The 21256-nt window shown below is 40.6% G+C and overlaps 1 protein-coding gene across 4 annotated transcripts in view; it reads right to left on the minus strand.

Moving 5' to 3' along the window:
• MYRIP (myosin VIIA and Rab interacting protein) overlaps nt 1–21256 on the minus strand; it is a 244267-nt gene that overhangs the window by 5739 nt on the left and 217272 nt on the right. For 2 of the 4 annotated variants that reach the window (XM_068935690.1, XM_068935688.1), the window contains exons 11-14: nt 17607–17846; nt 10239–10301; nt 3924–4118; nt 1143–1304 (exon numbers count right to left, since the gene is read on the minus strand). In XM_068935690.1, the coding sequence (XP_068791791.1) occupies nt 1143–1304; nt 3924–4118; nt 10239–10301; nt 17607–17846 (660 nt within the window). The remainder of the gene's footprint in view (nt 1–1142; nt 1305–3923; nt 4119–10238; nt 10302–17606; nt 17847–21256) is intronic. The other 2 variants (XM_068935691.1, XM_068935689.1) reach the window with 1 other exon arrangement.

Below are 21256 nucleotides of genomic sequence, written 5' to 3' on the forward strand. Positions count from 1 at the left end.
TAGTGGAAACAAACTTTGCCAAAAAGGAAAGAACAATCTTTAACAACAATCTTAAGAACAGACTTTAACAGCACATATAACTTGACTCCCAATTTTTGATGGCACCTGAAGCTCTGCAAAAAAGTTTCAACTGGATCAGTCGTGTACTACCTTTTCTGTCATCTTCCTCTCGTATTTCAGGCCTCTCTCCTCCCTCGCTCTGCACCTCCATTTACAGATTTACCATAAAATAACGACTGAAACTAGTAAGAGTCACTGCCAGTTTGACATGACATCTATTTCCGTAATGCACTTCAGATGTCAGGCTAGATTCTGAGATCTTTGTTCAGTCCTAAATTGAGGATGATCCCACTGAGTAAGACAAACAGGTACTGTCCTGTTAAAAAGCCTGACACAAGGATGTCAGAGTGCCTCGCTTGGTGCAGACTGGTCAGTGAAGTCCTTGGGAGCGAGGGGATAGCAGCGTGTGGAGGTTGTTATGACCCTGAGGTCTGTCAGTGTGGCCTCCTTCAGTTTTCTGCACCATATCATGAAGCCCTCCTCCAAGCCTCAGACTTTCCGGGGCCTCCTAGAGAGGCACTGGATTGCAGCCCACACGAGCAGTGTCGTTCTAGCCAGGACGTGTACTGCTTAGCAGCTAAAGCCCTAGGGAGACTGGGCAGTGCTAGGTCTGTGCTTGGCTCACTGGCTCGCTGGCCTTGGCCTTTATCGGTAGAACAATGATACCGACATTGGCTTCTTTTATAAAGTGCTCTAAAATCTGCTGATTAGAAGAGCTACATAAAACTGTATTTGTTGTTGTACCTAATAGCCATGTGTATGATGTGCAGTGCACCACGTGATCCACCTGGGAGCAAGGAGCAGGAATAGCATTAAGATTACAGTATTAGAAGTGAATTGACTGTTTCATTCTCATATCTGAAAACGAGCTTGGGGAAGAAACAAATACAGTACATGTGGCTGTGCTGCGTTATGCATCTCAGTTAAGCTGTGCTCAGCTCCTGTTATGCAGTCACATATCCTTGGATTATTACTTCACTGCAGTACAAGGTATTATCGAAAATAAGCGTGCACTGACAAAACATAAATGCTAGGCAAGACGGTGTGAAACCTGCAAATAGGGAGGCAGCTGCGGTCCTCACCTGAAGCTCTGCGTGATGAACCTGGGCAGCTGCTGTGGCCACCTGATCTTCCAGCTCGGCCAGCTCTGATTCTGCAGTAACACTGCTGATCTTGCGTGCTGCATCCTCCAGACTGTTCAGTTGCCCCTCCAGCCCATACACTGTGCCGGCTGTCAAGTACACCTGCAGGGCCAAGGCAGGGAGAAGTGTTAGTGATTTCTGCTTTGTGTGCATGGAGGTTTGAGCAGACTGCATCTTCCAGGATGCCTCTGAGTCCCCGCCCCCCATTGCTAATCCACCTCTAGGAGATGCTGGCAGAGGTGAGTCATGGGAGGGGTAATCTGAATACACATACCCCTTAAGGAAAAGGGAGGCATGAGGCTGCTGAACTCCAAATTTCACAGGCAGTACAATTCCAAAACAGAATTTTTCCAGATTCACCACCACCAACAACCAAAAAAAAAAAAGCTGAAAGTTTGCTCTCACGGTCCTCTGACAATCAAAATCTGTGTAGGAATAACTATTCAGCAGCAGCTTATAAGTGCAGCACAGGGAACTCCCTCCCATCCCTCTCTCACCCAAATCTGGAGCAGCCATAACCTTTCCATCTCTGGAAGCTTTGGAGTGAACCTGTGAAAGGTCGATAGACTTATCTCGGCCAGATAAGAGAGAATAACACACCCCATAATTTAGAGATCTTCCCTAAAACCACACAACTCTTTCTCTTCAGTAACATTTTCACCCACCTACAATGCAGGTAGAGGTAGATAGCTGCAGGTAGAGGGTTTGTTTCCCATGTCCCAGAGCAATAAATCATGGTGCATTGTGTTCTATGGGTTTCTTTTATTTTGTAAAGAAATCTAGCACACAGAACTGGATGGAGGTCCACAGTTTATAGAAGAGAGTAACTCACAAACATTGGCCCTTCAAGTGCTATGCTTAAAACTGTCCCTGTGAAAATACTGCACCTTCTGGCTATATCCTAGATAGCCAAGAGACTGCTTGTCTGATGCTGGTAACAGGAAAGTAGAAAGGAAATACAGATTCTGATTTTCCCAGTGGTAGCCTCTCTTATTCTGGTAGCTGAAAAGACTGTGGTGCTACAAAACTACTAAAAAATTAAATATATTCTGTGGCTAACTTCACAGTTCCAGGGGCAAGCAAATAGGATCTAAAGAAGACCCTTGAGCCTTCACTTCATGAGTATTTCCCACTCAAGTCATTATATCTGCCCATGACTCCTGGACTCCGCAGTCCTTTTGACGTAACAGCTATTGAGATCATTTCTGGCCATGCTGTGACTTCCTGGATCAAAAGAGATGAAGGAGAATGACTACAGTAAGATTTAACTCTTTCTTAATTGCTTTTTATTATTGTTTGTTTTTATTATTGTTCCTTAATTGTTTACAAAAGATTTTTTTCTTTGTTTCAATCATTTCAATGCATAAATTACATATATTTTTCCATGTACACGACTGCAGAGAAGCTAATGCACTACATCTAACATGAACTGTCTCTCATAAGAGGACAATCTTTAACTGCAAGGATAAAGTCCTTGAAAAATTACCTAGAATGAGTAAGTGATCTGATTTAATGTCTCTGTTGAAGTACTTGAGACACAAGTGGACCATAAAATTAGCATTCTGATTTAAATAAAAATTGCTCTTTCCATTTATTTTCAATGATACTTCTTTGTGAGGGCAGGGGCAGAGTCTGAGATGGGGAATGTTTGGGAGCAGACGAGGTTCAGAGGGGTAGGACGTGGGCTGGAAAACAACTCAAGCAGACCTAGGACATTTGAGCTCCAAAAAGGGGGGGTGAGAGAGCCCTGGGCATCATGGGGCAGGTGGGAGGGCTCTGGGTAGGACAGGCCCTGTGCCAGGAGGGCTTGCCATTGCCATAGAGTTCCTCTCAGTAGGCCCCTAGCCTGGGGCTGGTGTGGGAGGGGATTTCTGTGAAGGCAGCTGGTTTTAGCCAGGAAGAAGAGATTCTGGAAGAAAATTTTCAGGTGGCTAAAGGAAAACAGGATCTATGGTCTTGAATTGATCGGGATGTTATAATGGGACAGCCTGAAGGAAAAAGCATTAAAATATAATCAGTTAAATGTGGAAAGAGGAGAAAATCGAAAGTTAAAAGTATATTGGACTCCATTAAGTGGACGCATAAAAACTTCCAGTGAACAGCGTCTTCCCTCTATGATTCAGCATTAGATCTTCCCTTCAGATGACAGGTACTTATGCGAAAGGACGGAAGAGCTGAACGTGGCCAAACAGAAATGTTTGCATAACTCTGTTTCTCCAGTCTGCTCTTTTTTAAGAGGAGAGCAGAGAGCTTCAGGTCCCTGGCTGCCCAGCACAGCACTCTGGGTAGCTCCTCCACTTCTTGTCCAGGTGACTCGAGACCTGCTTTCTCTACCTGTCCTTACAATAATAAGGCTGGGACTTGGAGATGTGTGGCTTTAACAAGGCATGGTGCAGCTGCACAACTATAGAGATTCTAGGGCACTAAGTTAATTTTTAAGATAGGGATTCTAAAATTACCTATAAAACCCAACACACCCAACTCCCCCTTCCCTCAAATGTTTTAAAGCACATATCCATAGAAAAGAGCTGAGCACCCCTTTGCAATGAGTATTTTTTTGTTCCGTTTCATTTAAGTAACCCAAAGTTAACTCTGAACATCCATTGACGCTACCTAAGCACTCTCCCTTTTCAGTCGTCCCAGGCTTGCACGTGCACAAGCATACATACATACACACACACACATATACACACTTGACAGTTTTGCACAGAGTCACATTACATTTTCTTCCAGTGTGGTGAGCTGCTCGTCGAGTCTGACCGGGTCGGTCCCTAACGGGAAAGTCCCCCTCCCTCTGTCGTGGAGGTCAGCTGGGAAATCGCAGGGACCTGTGGATTCTGCTATCAGTTCCTCAGTGGCATTGATGACTTTTAGGACCTCTGTAGATATGTTGCAGAGAGAGACAGCAGAGTACTTCTGTTTTGTTACAAGAGTAGACAGGGAAAACAACAGCATTAAGTTAGCACAGAGGGGCAATAGGTAAAATACCTTGCTTGTAGCTATAGCTTTTAAACACGCTAAAACAATACACCTGGCTAGTTGCCATGAACAGACGCAAGAACTATGTAACGAAATCTGGCTGTGGTGGAATCTACTTCCTCTCTCCTCTTTTTCCCATATGCATGCTGATAGAGCACCCAAAATAACATACGCATGCAGATCTGCCACAATACAACTTCTAGCAGGGGGCTGAAATGACCAGGTCCAAATCTTATCCCAAAGGAGCACAGATATACTCAGCTTTAAAATCAAAGTCAGCTAGATTTATCTATTTTTGCAACAGCATTTAAAAAAGATTTGTAAAACTTAATCTTCTTTTTTTTTTTTTTTGACACAGGCAAATAGGTGTGGAATCACCCATCTCCGTATCTGCAGGAGCTCCCAAATGGCAGACACTGAGGAGGGAAAGCAGTTTTCAGCAGCTCTATGAGAAGAGTAGTTTACAAAGATGCTTACTATGAATTATTTGATAGCCCCCAAAAAGGAAAGGGCTATAAAGGGGCCTGATTTTTTTTTTAATTGCAATTCAACATTTCAAAAATATTTATTAAATAAATTATTTCAAATAGCAAAGAAAAGTGTGCAGTTTTATCCAGCCCCTTCCCCACTTTTCTTTAACTCTAAATCTTGTTTATCAGCGGTCCTGATCTGTAATTTGTTATCAGCGATCCTGATTCTGATGATTCTCACATGGGCTTTAGCCTTCAGGACAACTGCTCTGCTGGCAATAAAATTTCACGTGAGGTACCCTCAGGCATCACACTCAACATCCAAACTAGACGGCTCAGAGATTGATCCAAAACTAGTTAAGTCAATACAAATACTGTCACTGAATTCATGTGCAATATCTTCAGTGCTGTTTTGCCTATAAGAAAGTGATGGAAAGCTCAAATCTAAATTTAATTAAGTCCCCAACTTGCAAATACTTATGCATGTGAATTAGGGGCCTACCTACCTGTAAATTTTTCCCCAAATGGAATATATGCAGAATCCAAACGGAGGAAACAGACAGTCTCTGGATTCTATACAATAGATTTTGTAGTACGGAAAAGTGTAACTGATTAAAAGCGTCTTTAACAACAAATGTGTATTATTTTTATACTACATTAATCAATATGTCAGCCGGTCTGCTTAGTGGGGTACAGCAGAAATAAGGTTCCTTTGTTTCACACAAACTTGAGTGAGTTTACCTGGAAAACCTCTTTTATCATATCTTTCCTGTAATAAGCTGTTCATTTATATGTTAGACAGGACTTTTACTGAAAAACTGCACTTCTTTGGCAGTGTATGCTCAACAGTTATAAAGCAATACAGAAGGCATCTTATAGCACTGTTATTCCTTTGAATTACAAGAAATAATTAGATATATGAGATTAAAGAGAATGAGAACAAAGCAAGTATAGTTTGCTACAGCACACAGATCTTTAGCTTGTTAGGAAAGCCAAATCAGTCCTGAATAAGTAAGCCTAGGACTTTGTTACCGAGAACAAATACTTGAACCTCATAAACAGCCTACTGCTTTTTCCATTTATTTTCACAAGTGCCAATTAGGTTAAAAACAGATCAATAATTTTATAGGATGGAGGAGGAAATCAATGTTGCTTTGTTTTATTATTTGCTTTTACAAGCACCTATTTCTTATTCAGTTCTATGAGTAGTGACCAAAAAAGGATACTACATTTTTTTCCATCATCTTTACTGGTGTATGTTCTACATTTCAAGAAGTTGTAGCCTGAATTTAGTGTTCACTATTTCTTAAATTTGTATCCTTTAATGCTAATAACAGATTTCCAAAAAGGATTAAGTTAAATTAGAAAAAGGTGCTCTTATTCCAGAATATGAGAATTCATATTGGCATTTGTTACAGAACAATTATCATCAACAGTTTTTTTTTTTTTCTCTGGTAAAGTGATCTGTGATAGGAAACTTAATGAAATGAAAATTTTGAGGAAAATACCGTACCTCCTCAATATGTACCTGAGGAGGGGAAAGAAGTTCAACAAGCAAGAAATATGATTTTTAGGATTCTGAGATAAGTTCTTCGTGGCAGATGTTGGACTTTTAAAACTAGGGACTGGCTTCACACCGAATGTGGTACAAGGCAGCTAGATGAATGTTCACACAGTGTGTGCATCAATGAATGTATCTTGATCATGGCCTGTTGGTATCTTTTCCTTAGATTAGAGTATACCTGAAAAGTAGATCTCCCCCGACTTAAGGGTACAAGCAATATAAAAGTAATGTACTTAAATTTAAACTTTGTGAAAGCTTCCTGCTAAGGGTATTTGGAACTAGGCTTTGCCCTGGCCTGTGTCTTACAGAGAAGCAAGACGACATTAATGGGAGGCACAAAACCAACACGTAGGGAGTTCAGGGGTTCTTAAATCAGGTGCAATTGCCTACTTAACTAATGCTTTTGCATATATTTCTGCCTGTTTTTCAGCAACTGTTAAAAGATGTTCAAACAACTCATGTTCCAAAAGGTCCTGTCTGCAAACTGAGTGGGGTAGAAAAATAATACTGGAAAAATAATTATTTAACAAGTGTGAGGGGATCTCCCCCCCCCAAAACCTGTCCTGTTTTAGTGCAACAAGTACTCCTGCTACGTTTACTGCAGACCCTTAGGGCTTGTCCACCTAGCTGCTACCAAAAAGAGGTGTTATCAGACAGCCCAACCATGCTAGGCATAAAAGGGAAGACCCTACGTGTGATTTCCTACTGGACACGTGGAGAGTGACCCCTAATGAGCCATTTACATGAGTCCCAGAGCTGTGACCCTCCATGCGCAGAACAGCAGCGTTTATGGCAGAGCCACAACATCAGTTTCCTTAAACGAACCAGCAAAGAAACAAGCAGACTAAAAGCTTCCCACAACCCTTTCCCCTCCCCAATTACCCACGTCAAACTGAGAAGTTATGAGGTTCTATAAAAATCACCTAAAATTCAGACGCACGCACAGCGAAATCATGCTGGTAGGTGGACATTTCAAATTGCTATAAAGGCCTCTCGGCTGTATAATTTATCTTGCCCTTGCAGGAAAGGTCACTGTTAACACCTACAAGGTATTCAAAGGGACAGCTCTCACGCCTTCATGAAGTCTCCCCCATCTGTCTTGTCAAGCAGTCAAAGAACTAATAAGGATGTGACAGACACATAAAGCAATTTCTGTAACAAATATCTAGCATAGAATAACTAAGCATAACCATTCTTCCGGAAAGAGTGGGATGCATCCTGATTTCAGCGATGCTACCGTGCATGTGGCTTAACACCACCCGTCTCAAACGAAATCAATGCAGCTGCTCCAAATTTGAATGTTTGCACTGGTTATTAGAATTCAATTCCCGACTGAATTTGAGATTAAGAGTTTAATGGAATAAGAAAAACATACTTTTTATCATAATTAGTGCTCTCGCTTACAAACACATTAAAGACAAACAAAAGGAGTGATCAGTTTCTTGAGTTCTTTGTGGAAGAGTTTTAGAACTAATGAATTACTAAAAAAGGGTGCACGTGCAAGCAAATATACATATACCTTCATGTGGTCATGTGTGTATATAGAGAATATGATAAACACAACATCGCGAGACATCTTGACTGTCATTTCTGTGTGTGGTTGGACAGACAGAAAGGATTCCTGTTTTGCTGAAGATAACATTTCAGTGATTTAAGCTAGCTCTTGCTGAACTTCAGCCATTTCCCTTCTCTTCTGCTGTCTCTGCTGCCACTGCTGGTATTTCTTTTGTTTTTATTAAGGGTGCTACACTGGAGAGTGCTTTGGAGAACAGTATTTGCATCCTTGCACAAAAGCTAATGAGTAATAGAAATAAAGCAGGATGAGAAAACTGAAGCAACATAAAGTGACCAGACTGCTGTGAGTGGATGAGCAGTTAAGCCCTTGTACGTATCCCAGCAGCCCATGACATCTCTGCATCAAGTTTCTGCTGGTGAATGTCATTTACTTTATGATGAATGTTCTTAATGCAGTTAAGTGACCCCAGAAGTGTTCACTTGCACTATTTTTTTCTCCATATTTTACTCAGCCATTAGCATATTCCCTTTTTGCTACCATAATATTATGCTATCATTAGGCTTTATTAAACTGGCACTGGGGGCAGTGCCTTGCAGTTCAATACAGAACAGGTCACATCAACAGTCAGATCAAGAATTAGAGCAAGGGAAAGTTTCCATCATTAGCAGCCCTGACAGTATTGACGGTGTCCTTGATCACTTCTGGTACAATGATTACCTGCTCCATTCTCAAGCCGCTCTATCACGCTCCTGGTGGTGTGCAGGTTTCTCAATCAATATCCCTCATCCTCTTTTCGTAGGATGTTGAGGGGGGATGGGGAGAAGTTTCTCTTTGTCTCTGGTTGATTCATCTTTAAGAAGCCCGAACCCAGGCTTGATTAAAACAACAGAAACCAAATCTGCCCCTCTACCACACACACCTTTCACTGGACAGCTTTGAGAAGGCCCTGAAAAACCCACCAAAAGTCCCTCTCCTGCACTGGTGAGCAAGATCTTGGACACCGGATGATTCACAGTGTGGGACAAACAGAGCCATCAAAGCAGAACCACCAATGATAGTCTTCACTCCAGTCTTCACATGACCTAAAAGTGAGCCCTAACTGCTCTATACCACAAACACTGGGAAAGAAAAGGAACAATTGCCTTGATATCTGATGAAAGACAAGTTTACTGTGATCAACTATGGAACTGAGGAAGGAACCTACTGTGCAAGTTTGAGATTTGCCTTAACATCACTATCTTCATCTACGAGTGCTTGCTTAGAGAAGGAAAGCTATTGTCTTACAGAGTGAGCTCTTCTATAGACACTGTCCAAAGAATGACAGAGAGAAATATAGTCTCTCTTTTCAACTGTGCTAGGTATTTCTCAACATTAGATTTTAATTAATGAATTCAATCCGCCGTTCTAATGTGATTATAGATGCTAATTATTTGTAACACTTGGTTTCTACAGACAAGTTTCCCACAAGTATAAGAGAGGAAAGGTGAAATATGGTCCAAGTTGGAAAGGGAAATATTTCTTAAGTCTCAAAATCCGCACAAGATTCTGTCAATATATCTATAATGGACATAGGCTTATGACATTTCACAAATGGAAAAATATTTTTTAAAAGGTCATTCTTAAAGAAAATTAAGATCCAACAGGTGATTAAAATACAAAGGATAAAACTTAACTCTGAGTGTAAGGAAGAAAGAAAAAGCTGAGAGGTGGATTGTTTTGTTGAACTAAGCACCAATCTTTGATGCAAATAAGTAGTTCCTATTTTATGACTGAGAGAATCAAACACAATCAATTTGTTTACTGTTATATACGAGATATTAAAAATGGCATGTAAAATACAAGGCAAGCATATCTTTGCTCAGTGAACAAAACGAAAATCTGCATTAATATCTGATGCAAATCAGCTGAGACTTAAATAACACATAACATGAACCTTCTTACTACCTGTAAGAACCATAAAGCAACATACATTAGCAGCAAAGTGAGAAAATGCCTATGCACCGTATACAAACTCTACAATGAATTAAGGGTTCTGCTTATTTTTTAAACTGGGAGTTTAGAGAGATTTTTGAAGCCTACTAAAGGCAGAAATTGCTAAAAACCATCTTTTGTGGAATTCTCCTTTTTTTTTCTTCTAAAATTTTTACATATAAGTGACTACATCGGAATAGGAAGATCATATTCCTTATCTTTGTCCTCTGCTCTTCTTTTCTAATAAAAAAAAAAATTCTTATTGCTAAACCAACTAAGAGAGAGACAGTCTGCTCTACATGTCTACTTCATGCTCATCACTCCCATCATAGCATCTGCCTATCTGTGATTTCAGTCTCTTCTGTGTGTGATGATTCCTGAAAGGGGCCAAGAGAATGTGGCCTAATATTTCCAGGAAAATACCTTGAATTTGGGAATTCTGCATGAGAAATATGGAAACCCTCAACTTCACTTTATAGCATCTCTTACCATCTAAGAGATGTAAGAAAACACAAGACAAAATAAAGTGCTCTCACCTGCTGCAATACAGTAGATAAAAACTGTAGCTTTAAATGAAGATCAAAAGCCTTTTGTTTTTCCTAGATAGTTGGAAAGCAGTTAACAGAAAGGCAGAAAAGATATGTTAACATCTACACAGGTTAACATTTATATAGGTTCAGACTTAGAACTTTGGGAGGAACAGCAAGGATAAAGAAGCTAACAAATATGTCACAAAGTTTTGATATTACACATATTACTAAAATATTTAAAATAAAACAATGCCTATGTGATTTTTTTTTTGTGGGATTTAAAATCATCTCTCATTACAACAGATATTGCAAAATGACACATTATTTTTATAAAATGAAGCAAATTGTGAACTACTGATTTCCATTATCCCAAAACAATGTGGCAGTAGCACTAGGAGACTTTTGCAGCAGTGTGAAGAAAAAGAAGAGCCTGCTGTAGCTAGAATTCTGGCCTCTACATGATTGCGATTTGGACACTGCATGTTTCCAGTTACAAAAGGGTCTGCACCTCACTTATGCTGCAGTCAGATGCTCACGTCAGAAACAGCTGGGCTGACTTAATATGTCTTGTGCCAAATCACTTCCTACTGTTTGCTGTTGTCTCTCTCTTAAGAGTTCACTGCCCCAAAAGGAACAAGTGAAACCCTTCATAGTACCACATCACCAGTGCCAAGTCAGCAGGCTTACCTTAATCCCTCCAATTTATTAAGTCTGTTTAAACTAAACTGACTGGTTTTGCCCTGAAGTAACGACACACCACAGTTATACTGTTGGCTGTGCTGTGACAGAAGTAACATCCAGCTGAGAACCAGCACTTTCTTGAAGCTCTTCCAGCTAGATCTAAAGCGCTCATCTGTCACTGCCAAGTCTCTGGGATGCTCATAAAAAAAGACAAGTTAATAATAACTTTTTTGTGGCAGTCTATTTTTTTCCATTTTGTTTCAGCAGCATAGGCTATTATGTTCTGATTTTCTGTAACTCTATCTGTAAAATGGCTTTTATATTTACTTGCTAAGTAAATACATTTTTGGTAATAAGACAACTGAATGAGATTCCCATTTCATGCATGCTGGACAGAGTTGGCTTGGGCACACATGGACTTAAGTATCATATCTCAGATTAAATTTGAGTCTCATTTACAAAGGTGCTGCATTCCCTGCGTGAAGCCACCTGAAATCTCGCATTTTCCGCACCTCTCCAGGTAGACGCAATGGGAATTTGATCCAGTTGCTTAAACACAGACAGATGAGGTGCAGTCTGAAACACCTTAAAGTATCTGAGGACTTCCAAACAGAGCTGTCATATATGACATGGGACCTGGAAGATATATGTTTTCCAGCAGCTTAAGGCCATGTGGCCTTAATGCTTTCTAGAAAGTATTTCTGAGGTCTACTGTGAAATATAGACCTAGCCTATTCATCTTCATGGAATATTAAAGGAGACAAAGAGAAAAGAGAGCAAGAGCTAAATATACCTCATTTATCATACTTGGCACTCTTAGTATCATTAAGATACTCCCAAAGATTTACACTTTTCTTTTTTGTTTCAGTTAGGGTTTTAGTAGGAAAAAATGGAAGAAAAAAAAAAGTAAGGCATAAGAACTGTGCAGATCACTGTGCTAAAAGTGAAAATCAACAACATGTCTCACTAACACAAAGGTCGCACAATGTGATCACGGTTTGTTCACACCAGAAACCTCGAAGGTCGAAGGCTAACTCCAGCCTGAGCACACAAGTCTCTGTGGCCTTTCATGACACAGGTAAGACAGGCAGGCTTTTCAGGGGCCTGCCCACTCCTGAAAGATTATGAACTACTTTTGTAGCTTAATAATCACAGAAGATGATCTACAAAAGCAAGCCTGCTACAAGCTTACACTCATTTTAGAGAGCTGCAAATCTCCATAAGACCATTTTGGGTGACAACAAACTTAGGAATTTTGAAAATGACTGCACGGAAGTCATCAGGGTATTTAAGTCTAAGATACAAAATTAACATTTGTTAATTATTACCCACTGAAATCCTCAGTATCCCATGTAAACCAAATAATAAATTCAACGATCAGCAACTTCAAACTTGTATCTTAAAGCTAGGCATAGAACTATAAAGCTCAGCCTGAGGAGAGAAGAACTGAGAACCCATAAATGCCCTGCTTGAGCTAATTCTCCACTGAAGACTCAGGGTGTGCCAACTCCTGCCAGCGGATACAAGTCTTAAAACAGCTAATGCCCCTTTTAAAGCATCAGCTCAGCATGGGATTATATGCGATTCCTAGCTTCTATCAAAAAAAGGTGTCCACACTTTTAAAGGTGCAGACACGCCAGATTTTCATGAGCACTAGGTACCTAATTTTCAAGAAGAAAGATGCTTTTGGAAATCTTGTCCTATGGCCAGGTATACTGTAACTAGAAATTCTCAGTGACTTGAAGTTGCTAATGTGTTCCAGAATAAAGCTTAAAAATAGGAGCACTAAAAGTTAAAAAAAAAAAAAGTTAAAAAAAAAAAAGCAGCAAATAAAAATGATCAAGTATGCATCACCAAGCATACATACCGACTTTTAAGACAACCACTTGATTTTTGAGGATCTGGTTCTTCCTTTCCGGGAAGCTGGGTTTAGCAATACTGAGGATATTTTTAGCATACATTCCCTTTCCTCATTTGTCTTTGTGAAATAAAGTTTCCAAAAGAGTCCACTGTTAAAGTCAGGATGACTAAAATACAGTGTTTGATCTAGTTTCAGGAGCTCAAAGCACACTGTAGGCACTTGAATTCTCATTTTAACTGCCTAGAATTAGTGCATGGGCATGCTCAATGTGAAACTTGATGCCCAGGTCAGAACTCGGGGGCTCTGGCTGAGAATGCTAAAGTGCTAACATGAAAGATCAGTAACTCCCTAAACATGTATTCTTCAAAAAATCAGACTTCTTAAAGAGGCATCAAACTGGGACGTCCGGCTTTTGAGGCATCTGAAATTACTTGTTTCCTGAAAATACTGTTTTCTTACCCATATCCACTGAGAAACTTCATCTACTCATTTTAAAGTTATTGCATATGTTTTCTGAGTTTAGATAGCTCTTCATATTTTGGTTTACTGAAGCCACAAATGGCAACATATGCTGTTATCTTCAGCATTTCATTGTAAGGTGTTGGTCAGCCACCTTATCAAAGAGAAGGCACACGTCAGAAGATTTTAAATCACCTTTAGGATAACTGTCAAGAATAAGAATGAAAGCAGCCTGCTTGTTTCTCTATAGCTTGAGTTCCGCTATCAATTCCTCTGAAGCATGACCATGAATAACATTGGGATATTTTAGTTTCTTTATTATAGACAGAAAGAATACATACTGCAGCCATGAATGACTAACTAAGACTTTTTTTCAGCCAAGAACAATAAAGAATTAAGAACTCTGGACATTCACTTTTTCTGAACAAGATCTGTCTTATTTTTTTTTGAAGCTTATGGAAATTGTACTGAGGAATAGTATATTAAGTTAAGCATTACATTATTTTAAATAACTGACATGCAAATGTTGGAGTAATAATAAAATCAAAGGAGAAAAAACAACCAATATTACTTTGTAGACTCATGAAGATGAGTAAATATAACACAAATTACAGATTTGCCCCAATGGGTAGGGAATAATTCTAAATTTCGCATGCCTGGCACAATTCTTTTGAGAACGTGCCTCTGAGTGGACTCCGGTCAGTCTATTCCTGGCACCTTTCTCAGGCACTTACCAAATGTCTGGAGGCCTGGCTGTAGGACCGGAAAATCTCACCTACCCAATATAACCGCTCAGCCCTAATATTGTCACCAGAGAGAAGCAGGAGTTTCCACAGATCTGTGGAAGGACAGCCAATTTGCTTATTCAAGCATTTCTTCCTTTTCACTGATTATCGAGGAACTTCACGAAGTAGTTTTAGGCAAAATATCTATCGCCTCCATTCAGAGAAAGGGGAATCAGTTGGAAACATAAGAACAAGCAAAGAAAACAAACAGAGCTACCTTAGTGTAACAATCTGAAGGTAAAAATACACACAAGCAGCAGAAAGGTGGGTTTGAGAATGTCCCTAGGAGGAGATGGTTTGAAGCTATGTCTCCAGTCTGTCTTAAGACAGGGCACTCTCCATCCTTCCTGTAGAAAATGGGATATTCACCTTGGGCAGCAGAGTCCAATTGGGTTCGAGTTCTTTCTTCCAGAGGGGGTTTTGTTTCAGTTAGTGATGGTCTGATAAAAAATGCACACACACAAGCCCAGTGCTGCCCACTGCTAGTCAAGCACCCTTATCCTGCAGATCCATTTAGGCTCATTCTTGTCTGCTGTGTGCCTTGATTCGCCTCTTGGTGTCTTGACTACACCGTGGCTCTGCTTTGACAGGGGATGTGGACAATACTCTAATGGGAAACACATTGTCACCACCAGGAGGTGGAAGAAGGATCAGTTGATCTATAGAGACACTGTCCAAGTGTGCAGGAACAGGGTCAGGAAAGCCAAAGCCCACTATGAGTGGAATCTGATCAGGGAAGTGAAGGGCAACAAAAAGGGCTTATAAAGGTGTATCACTAGCAAAAGGAAGATGAGGGAAAATGTGGGCCCACTGCTGAATGGGGCAAGAGTAGCACAGGGAACACAGGACATGAGAAAGGCCAAGGTACTCAATGTCTTCTTCTCCTCTGCACTTGGGAATCCCAGGGTTTTGAGACCAATGGGAAAGTCTGGAGCAATGAAGACTGACCTTCAGTAGTGGAGGATCAGCTCAGGGAACATTTAAACAAAGTAGACACACACAAGTCCATGGGATCTGATAGTATGCACCCATGAGTGCCGAGGGAGCTGGCTGGGATCATTGTGAGGCCGCTCTTGATTATCTTTGAAAAGTCATGGCAAGGAGGGAGGTTCTTGAGGACTGGAAGAAAGTGAACATCACCCCTATCTTCAAGAAGGGCAAGAAGGAGGATCCAGGGAACTACAAGCCAGTTAGCCTCACCTTAATTCTTGGGATGGTGATGGAGCGAATCCCCCTGGAAGCCATTTCCAAACATATTAAGGATAAGATGATTGGAAGTAGTTAGCAAGGATTTACAGCGGGGAAATCATGCCTGACCAACCTGTTAACCTTCTATGATGAAATGATTACCTCAGTTGGCAAGGGGAGAGCAGCAAATGCCATTTATTTTGCCTTCAACAGGCTTTCAACACTGTCTCCCATAACATCCTCATAGACAAACTGAGGAAGTATGGACTAGATAAACAGACAGGGAGATAAACTGAAAACTGGCTCAACTGCTAGGCTCAAAGGGTTGTGACCAGCAGCACAAAGTCCAGCTGGAGGCCAGTCACTAGTGGTGTCCTCCACGGCTCAAAATTGCGACCAATACTGTTAACCATTTTTATCAGTGATCTGGATGACGGGACAGAGAGCACCCTCAGCAAGTTTGCAGACAATGCAAGACTGGGAAGGGTGGCTGATACACCATGGGTTGTGCTGACGTTCAGAGGGACCTTGACAGGCTGGAGAAATGGGCCAACAGGAATCTCATGAAGTTCAACAAAGGGCAATGTAAAGTCCTGCACGCGGGCAGGAATAACACCATGCATCAGTATACGCTGAAGACTGGCCTAATGGAAAACAGCTCGGCAGAAAAGGACCTGGGTGTCTTGGTGAGTAAGTTTGACATGAGCCAGCAATGAGCCCTTACGGCTAAGAAGGCCAACAGCCTCCCAGTCTGCACTAGGAAGAGCGCTGCCAGCAGGTCCAGTGAGGAGATTCTTCCCCTCTATTCAATGCCGGTGAGACTGCATCTGAAGTGCTGTGCCCTGATATGGACTCCCCGGTACAAGAAAGGTATGGACATACTGAAGCTAGTCCAGCAAAGGGCCACATCGATGATTAATGGATTGGAGTGACCATCTCATGAAGAAAGGCTGAGAGAGCTAGGAATGTTTAGCCTGGATAACAGAAGTATCGTGGGGGATCTTTTCAACGCCTATAAATATCTTGGTGGGGGGGTGGGGGGTAAAAAAGACAGAGCCAGACTCTTCTCAGTGGTGCCCAGTGAAAGGATAAGAAACAATGGGCACAATTTGAAACACAGGAAATTCTATCTAAACATAAGAAAAAGCTTCTTCACTGTGAGGATGGCAAAACACTGAAGTAGGTTGCTCAGAGAAGTTGTGGAGTCCCCATCCCTGGAGATGATCAAAACTCAACTGGACACAACCCTGGGCAATCTGCTCTAGCTGATCTTGCTTTGAGCAGGGTGGATGGACTAGACGATCTCCAGATGTCCCTTCCAACCTCAGTGATTCTGAGGCTCTGTGATTCTGAGTTATTCAGCCATGGACTACTGCAGCATAAGTATCTTGCTCATCCCATAGGCAAACAACTTCACGATCAACACACATCCTTTCTAAGCAAATAAAAGCTCTATCACCAATGCTTGTTAGCAGCATTCAATTTAGCCTGTCTTTGATTTATTTACGAAGACTACCCCATACCAGCAATATCAAATTGGTCAACAGGATATATAGGCTATATAGTGTTGAATAAGATGCTATTAAAATAATAAATCAAAACTCTAGAATTAAGGGCTGTGGATAGGACTTTCTGAAACGCTCTTATATAGGTGAACTGAGAACAGAAAATGGCTATGGAGTACAACACCAAATTGAAATACACCACATGCTCTGATGATGAGAAATTCAGAGGAAGAAAGGGAAGAAAGCAGGAGGTAAGTCCTGTTGAGTGACACTGAAATCAGGCCTCTTGCTGTAAGGATAGAAATAACACAAAAAGAGGATCTGATACATATCACAAGCAACAATGGATTTCAGTATCACTAGAATATTTTACTGTTTACAGAAGCCTGTTAGCTGACAGAGTAACAGAGGATGAAAGCTTTAAAGAAGCACAAAATATCCCACAGGCGTAAAATATTCCCACAGAGAGGCAGAAGAATCTATGACATCGGAATGAACTAAATGATACTGAAAAGAACAGAACAGATAACAAGACTGAAAAGACTTAAACCAACGGGTCAGCAAGGAGGAAAAAAGGAGATCTAGATATGCTTTTAAATAAACATACAAGATCAGATTCTTACTCAGTATAAACTCACATCATTGCATTAATATCAGTCACTTAACAGGTTTACACAAGCTAAGTTCATTGCTTTTGAGCTGGTCCTGGAGGCTTACAGAAAAGAAAACACACCTTAATGGAAGCTTTACTTGTGCAAGGGTGGCAGGCTCAGACCCAGTGTAAAGGACTTCGTTTTTATTAAGCAAACTATGTTTTATTTTCCAACCAGAAGTTTCTCTTCCTAGATTCTAGATTTTACAATGTTGATCGCACTCCTCTATATTGACTACCTACCTTCTTTAACTCCTCGTGAATACTTTTGCCGTTTTCATCTGAGGACAAAGTCTCCTTCTGGTTCTCAGGATCCGTTCTAGGTTCTGACTCTTGTTCTTCACCAGAAGAGGTTTCCTTGTCACTCATTTTAGCAGCAAGCTGAAATAACCTGGATTTAAGCTCCTCTTCCATAAGGTCAGGCTTGATTTTATGATGCTGATCCTCACTGCTTATATCTGTTTCTGATAAGTCATCAAAATCCTGCACAGAAATTAGAAGAATATATAATTACTGTACAGGTACAGAAAGGAAAGCAAACAGCTTCCTATAAAACTGTAGGTGTGATTACTCGGCAGAGAATCTAAAAAGACACCACACTGTAAGTGTGCCAACAAAAATTATCATGTCTTTGCAGAAGAAGGCCAGTAAATCCATACCTATTGGATAATATTTATCATTTCTAGTTACTTTCACATTGTCTAAAAAGGAACTACCAAAATCATTATGTATCTGTGTGCAAGTAATAAAACAAAAGCCTAAATGACATTTCTCATTACCAACACTGCATAGTCACCATTCTCAGTTACGGTCCAGATAAAGAAACTGAAGTGTGGGAATGAAATACTTATCTATAGGAACCTGGCAGTTATGTCCAGCTTGCAGTTGAAAGCTGTGCTCAAGTTCCCTTATTGCTGGTCTTGAGCATCACCAGTGTTTTTCTTAAGGATTACTGGAAACTAGTTTCCAAAAATGTCACCCTTAGTAAGTGACTGTGCTTAAAACTGTCAGTTTTCCCAGTGAATGTTTACCTAGCTGTATCCACTACGGTTACAATTACTGTCTAGATGCCTCCTTGAAACAAGCTCAGTCTTTAGGAGTACCTTATTTTCTTATTTTTGGATCCTTAAAGGTGGGAAGTACTCAAAGTTTCAGTTAACTGTGGTGTTACAGGAAAAAGGAAAGGGTTATAGGAAAGGGTGTTACAGACTCAACCATGGTAAGTCCCCCAGTTTGGAGACCAAGCAGAAGAAAAGCAAAACCCTTTCACAAGTCTGTTTGGTAGGCTGCCTGCCTAGTGCTTAATGTGGAAAGAGGCTTTTTTTGTCAGCCCTCTCAGGAAATCTGAAAATATCAGTTATACTACAAACTGATGTCCAGATACATATCAGCTTATTTTCTGGAGCGGTGCTATCCAGTTAGCACCCAGTTTCCCTTGATTTCCTCTCCAGTCAGGAGAGAGAGACAGGCATCTCCTTGAACAACCCAGTCTACCTATGATGTTAACTGCTTCCTGGAAATGCTCTTTTCTCCCTGCCAACTGCTAAGAGAGAGCTTAGAATAATTAGGCACTTTGGTGCTTCAGACAAGTGCATAAAGTAAGGTGGAATTAGGCTGGTTTTAAAGCAAAGAATTCTTTGAAATAGACTATAATCATGCAAAAACATCCAAGAGGAGGATGTAAAGAATCCAGCCTGGAACCCAGATGTGGTAATCACACTGCAGTAGGTCTCAGGAGAGGATTTGGAGCTATTATTTGATAGGAAATTATTCTTATTTGCCTTAGGCTGTCCTACGATGACAAGACCAGACACTGCTGGAGAGAATAAAAGCTGTGTTTTCTCTACCATTCACTTGGAAACATATAAACAGGAGGTTTGCTTTGCACAGGTACTCTGCCTGCAATCTCAGAATCATTGTTTATGGATGGACCAATTACCTCCAATTTTTACAGTAACTGCTAACCCTGACAATTTCCTCATAAACCTTGCCCATCATACTGCTCTTAATAGATTGACACATCATATTCTTAATATCAGTCTTCACTGCTCATACAGTAAACTGTAGCGCATTCTCTAGCACTCTCACAGCCATCTGGACAATTTTTGTCTGCAGTTACTGGTGAAAAAAATTATACAAATAAATAATTACTTTATAGTTCACTTTCAGGATACTGAAGGCCTTTTGGAAAAACAGGGTTTGAAAGTATATGATTAACTAGAATAAAAGGGGAACCACAGGCTTATGCTGAAATTTAAATTTTTCCCAAACAAAAAGCTTTTGCAGAATAAAAAGCCCTCTTACATGTTCTGAAACAACCGTTCTGAATAAGAACAAGTCTTCAAATCAGTGTGTTTCCACTTTGATTTTATAATACGTTGTGATGTGCTTTTAAATGTATTTAGAAGACTGGTGTCATTTCACTTTTTTAATTAAAAATTGTTGACTATATTGCCGTAATGTGCGTCATCAAATCATACCAAAAAGAAATTGTAAGACATTTTTCAGACAGATTTTGTATTTCACTCAGCAATTCATTACAATCTCCCAACAAATTTGCTATGGATAATCTGGCATATTGATAGACCACGATAAAAATCAGAAAGCTGTTGCATCAATTTGTACCGAGGAACAAAAAAACTGTAATTTATAGGATTTGGAAGATAGAGAACATGGCTGAACAGTGCAGTTGCGTTTTAGGGGAATATATTTTAGTGGAGATTCGTCTCACCGAGTATGTGCTATTTACAGTTAGCCATCTAGTCTAAGCTATAACCCCTCTTTATTTAATGGGGAGACATAGGCACATGCAAAGAGGTACTCTTGCCCCTATCTAAACATGTGTTTTATGATTATAAGACTTGCTAGTGAGCTCTGATAACTCTACACCAGGAGTGTGGACTTCCTCCAGGAATGTCTAGGTGGGAAGAGTATAGTCTACCTTGCAGCTGAGTCTGCAAGGGAGGGAAGGCCATCCCATTCCATGCAGACATTTTGGGCAGATCAAATGTTTGCTATTGTTTAAATAGGCCAACAAATATGGCTACAAAATCTAGCAGGGCAGCAAGAAAGGCTATCAGTTCAGAGATGCAGGTTTTCCTGCATTTCCACCTCATCTGCTGCGCCACAAAGTACCGACACATGACAACATTCCATACACAATTGCTATGAAGACCTCTTATGCAGGTTTGCTTAGCTTTTAACTGCTTAGCAGATATGTAAGAACAATAATGCATACGTACTCCTATTCAAAGTACCACCAGTTACTGTAAGGAATCCACAGTGAGAATGGCAAAGTTACAACTCCTCTTGATCCTGAAAAAACACCAGTCTTCCAGATCACACATTGCAATGCCTGTTAGGTTCATCTCTGCTGCCTATACCCAGAGCTCAGTGAAATCACGTAGAGACCTTAAGCTGACTTGCCATGCGTTTTGGATGAAGGCCTGACAGGACAATGTAGCTCAGTTGCTCAGCTTCAGCAGGATAAAAATGAGGATATAGTTTTATGAGACAAGGTGAGATAACGTAATAGCCCAGTGGTGCTGAAATGGAGCCATCCTGTACCTTTCCTTCCTTTACCTGGTTGTAACGATTTATGTAGGCTCAGCAAAGGGGTCCAAGTGCCAGAGCTGACACAGGGTAGGTATCGGACCACGCTGAAGGCAGGGGAAGGGAAGGCACGAAGGCAGATGGAAGATGACGTTCCTCTTAGCAGCAGCAAACTGCTATGTTACCTCAGCCACATGTGCAACGGTTACCTGAAAAGTTCTCAATTCTAGCTTATGCTTTAATGCAGGTAAAGGAATTTTCCTAACTCATTAGCACACAAATTTGAAGAGCCTTTTGCTAGATTTCGCAACACAGGTGCAAGACATGAGTTGCCCTGGCAT

This window comes from Struthio camelus, chromosome 2 (assembly GCF_040807025.1).
Source record: "Struthio camelus isolate bStrCam1 chromosome 2, bStrCam1.hap1, whole genome shotgun sequence".
NCBI classification, from domain to species: domain Eukaryota; kingdom Metazoa; phylum Chordata; class Aves; order Struthioniformes; family Struthionidae; genus Struthio; species Struthio camelus.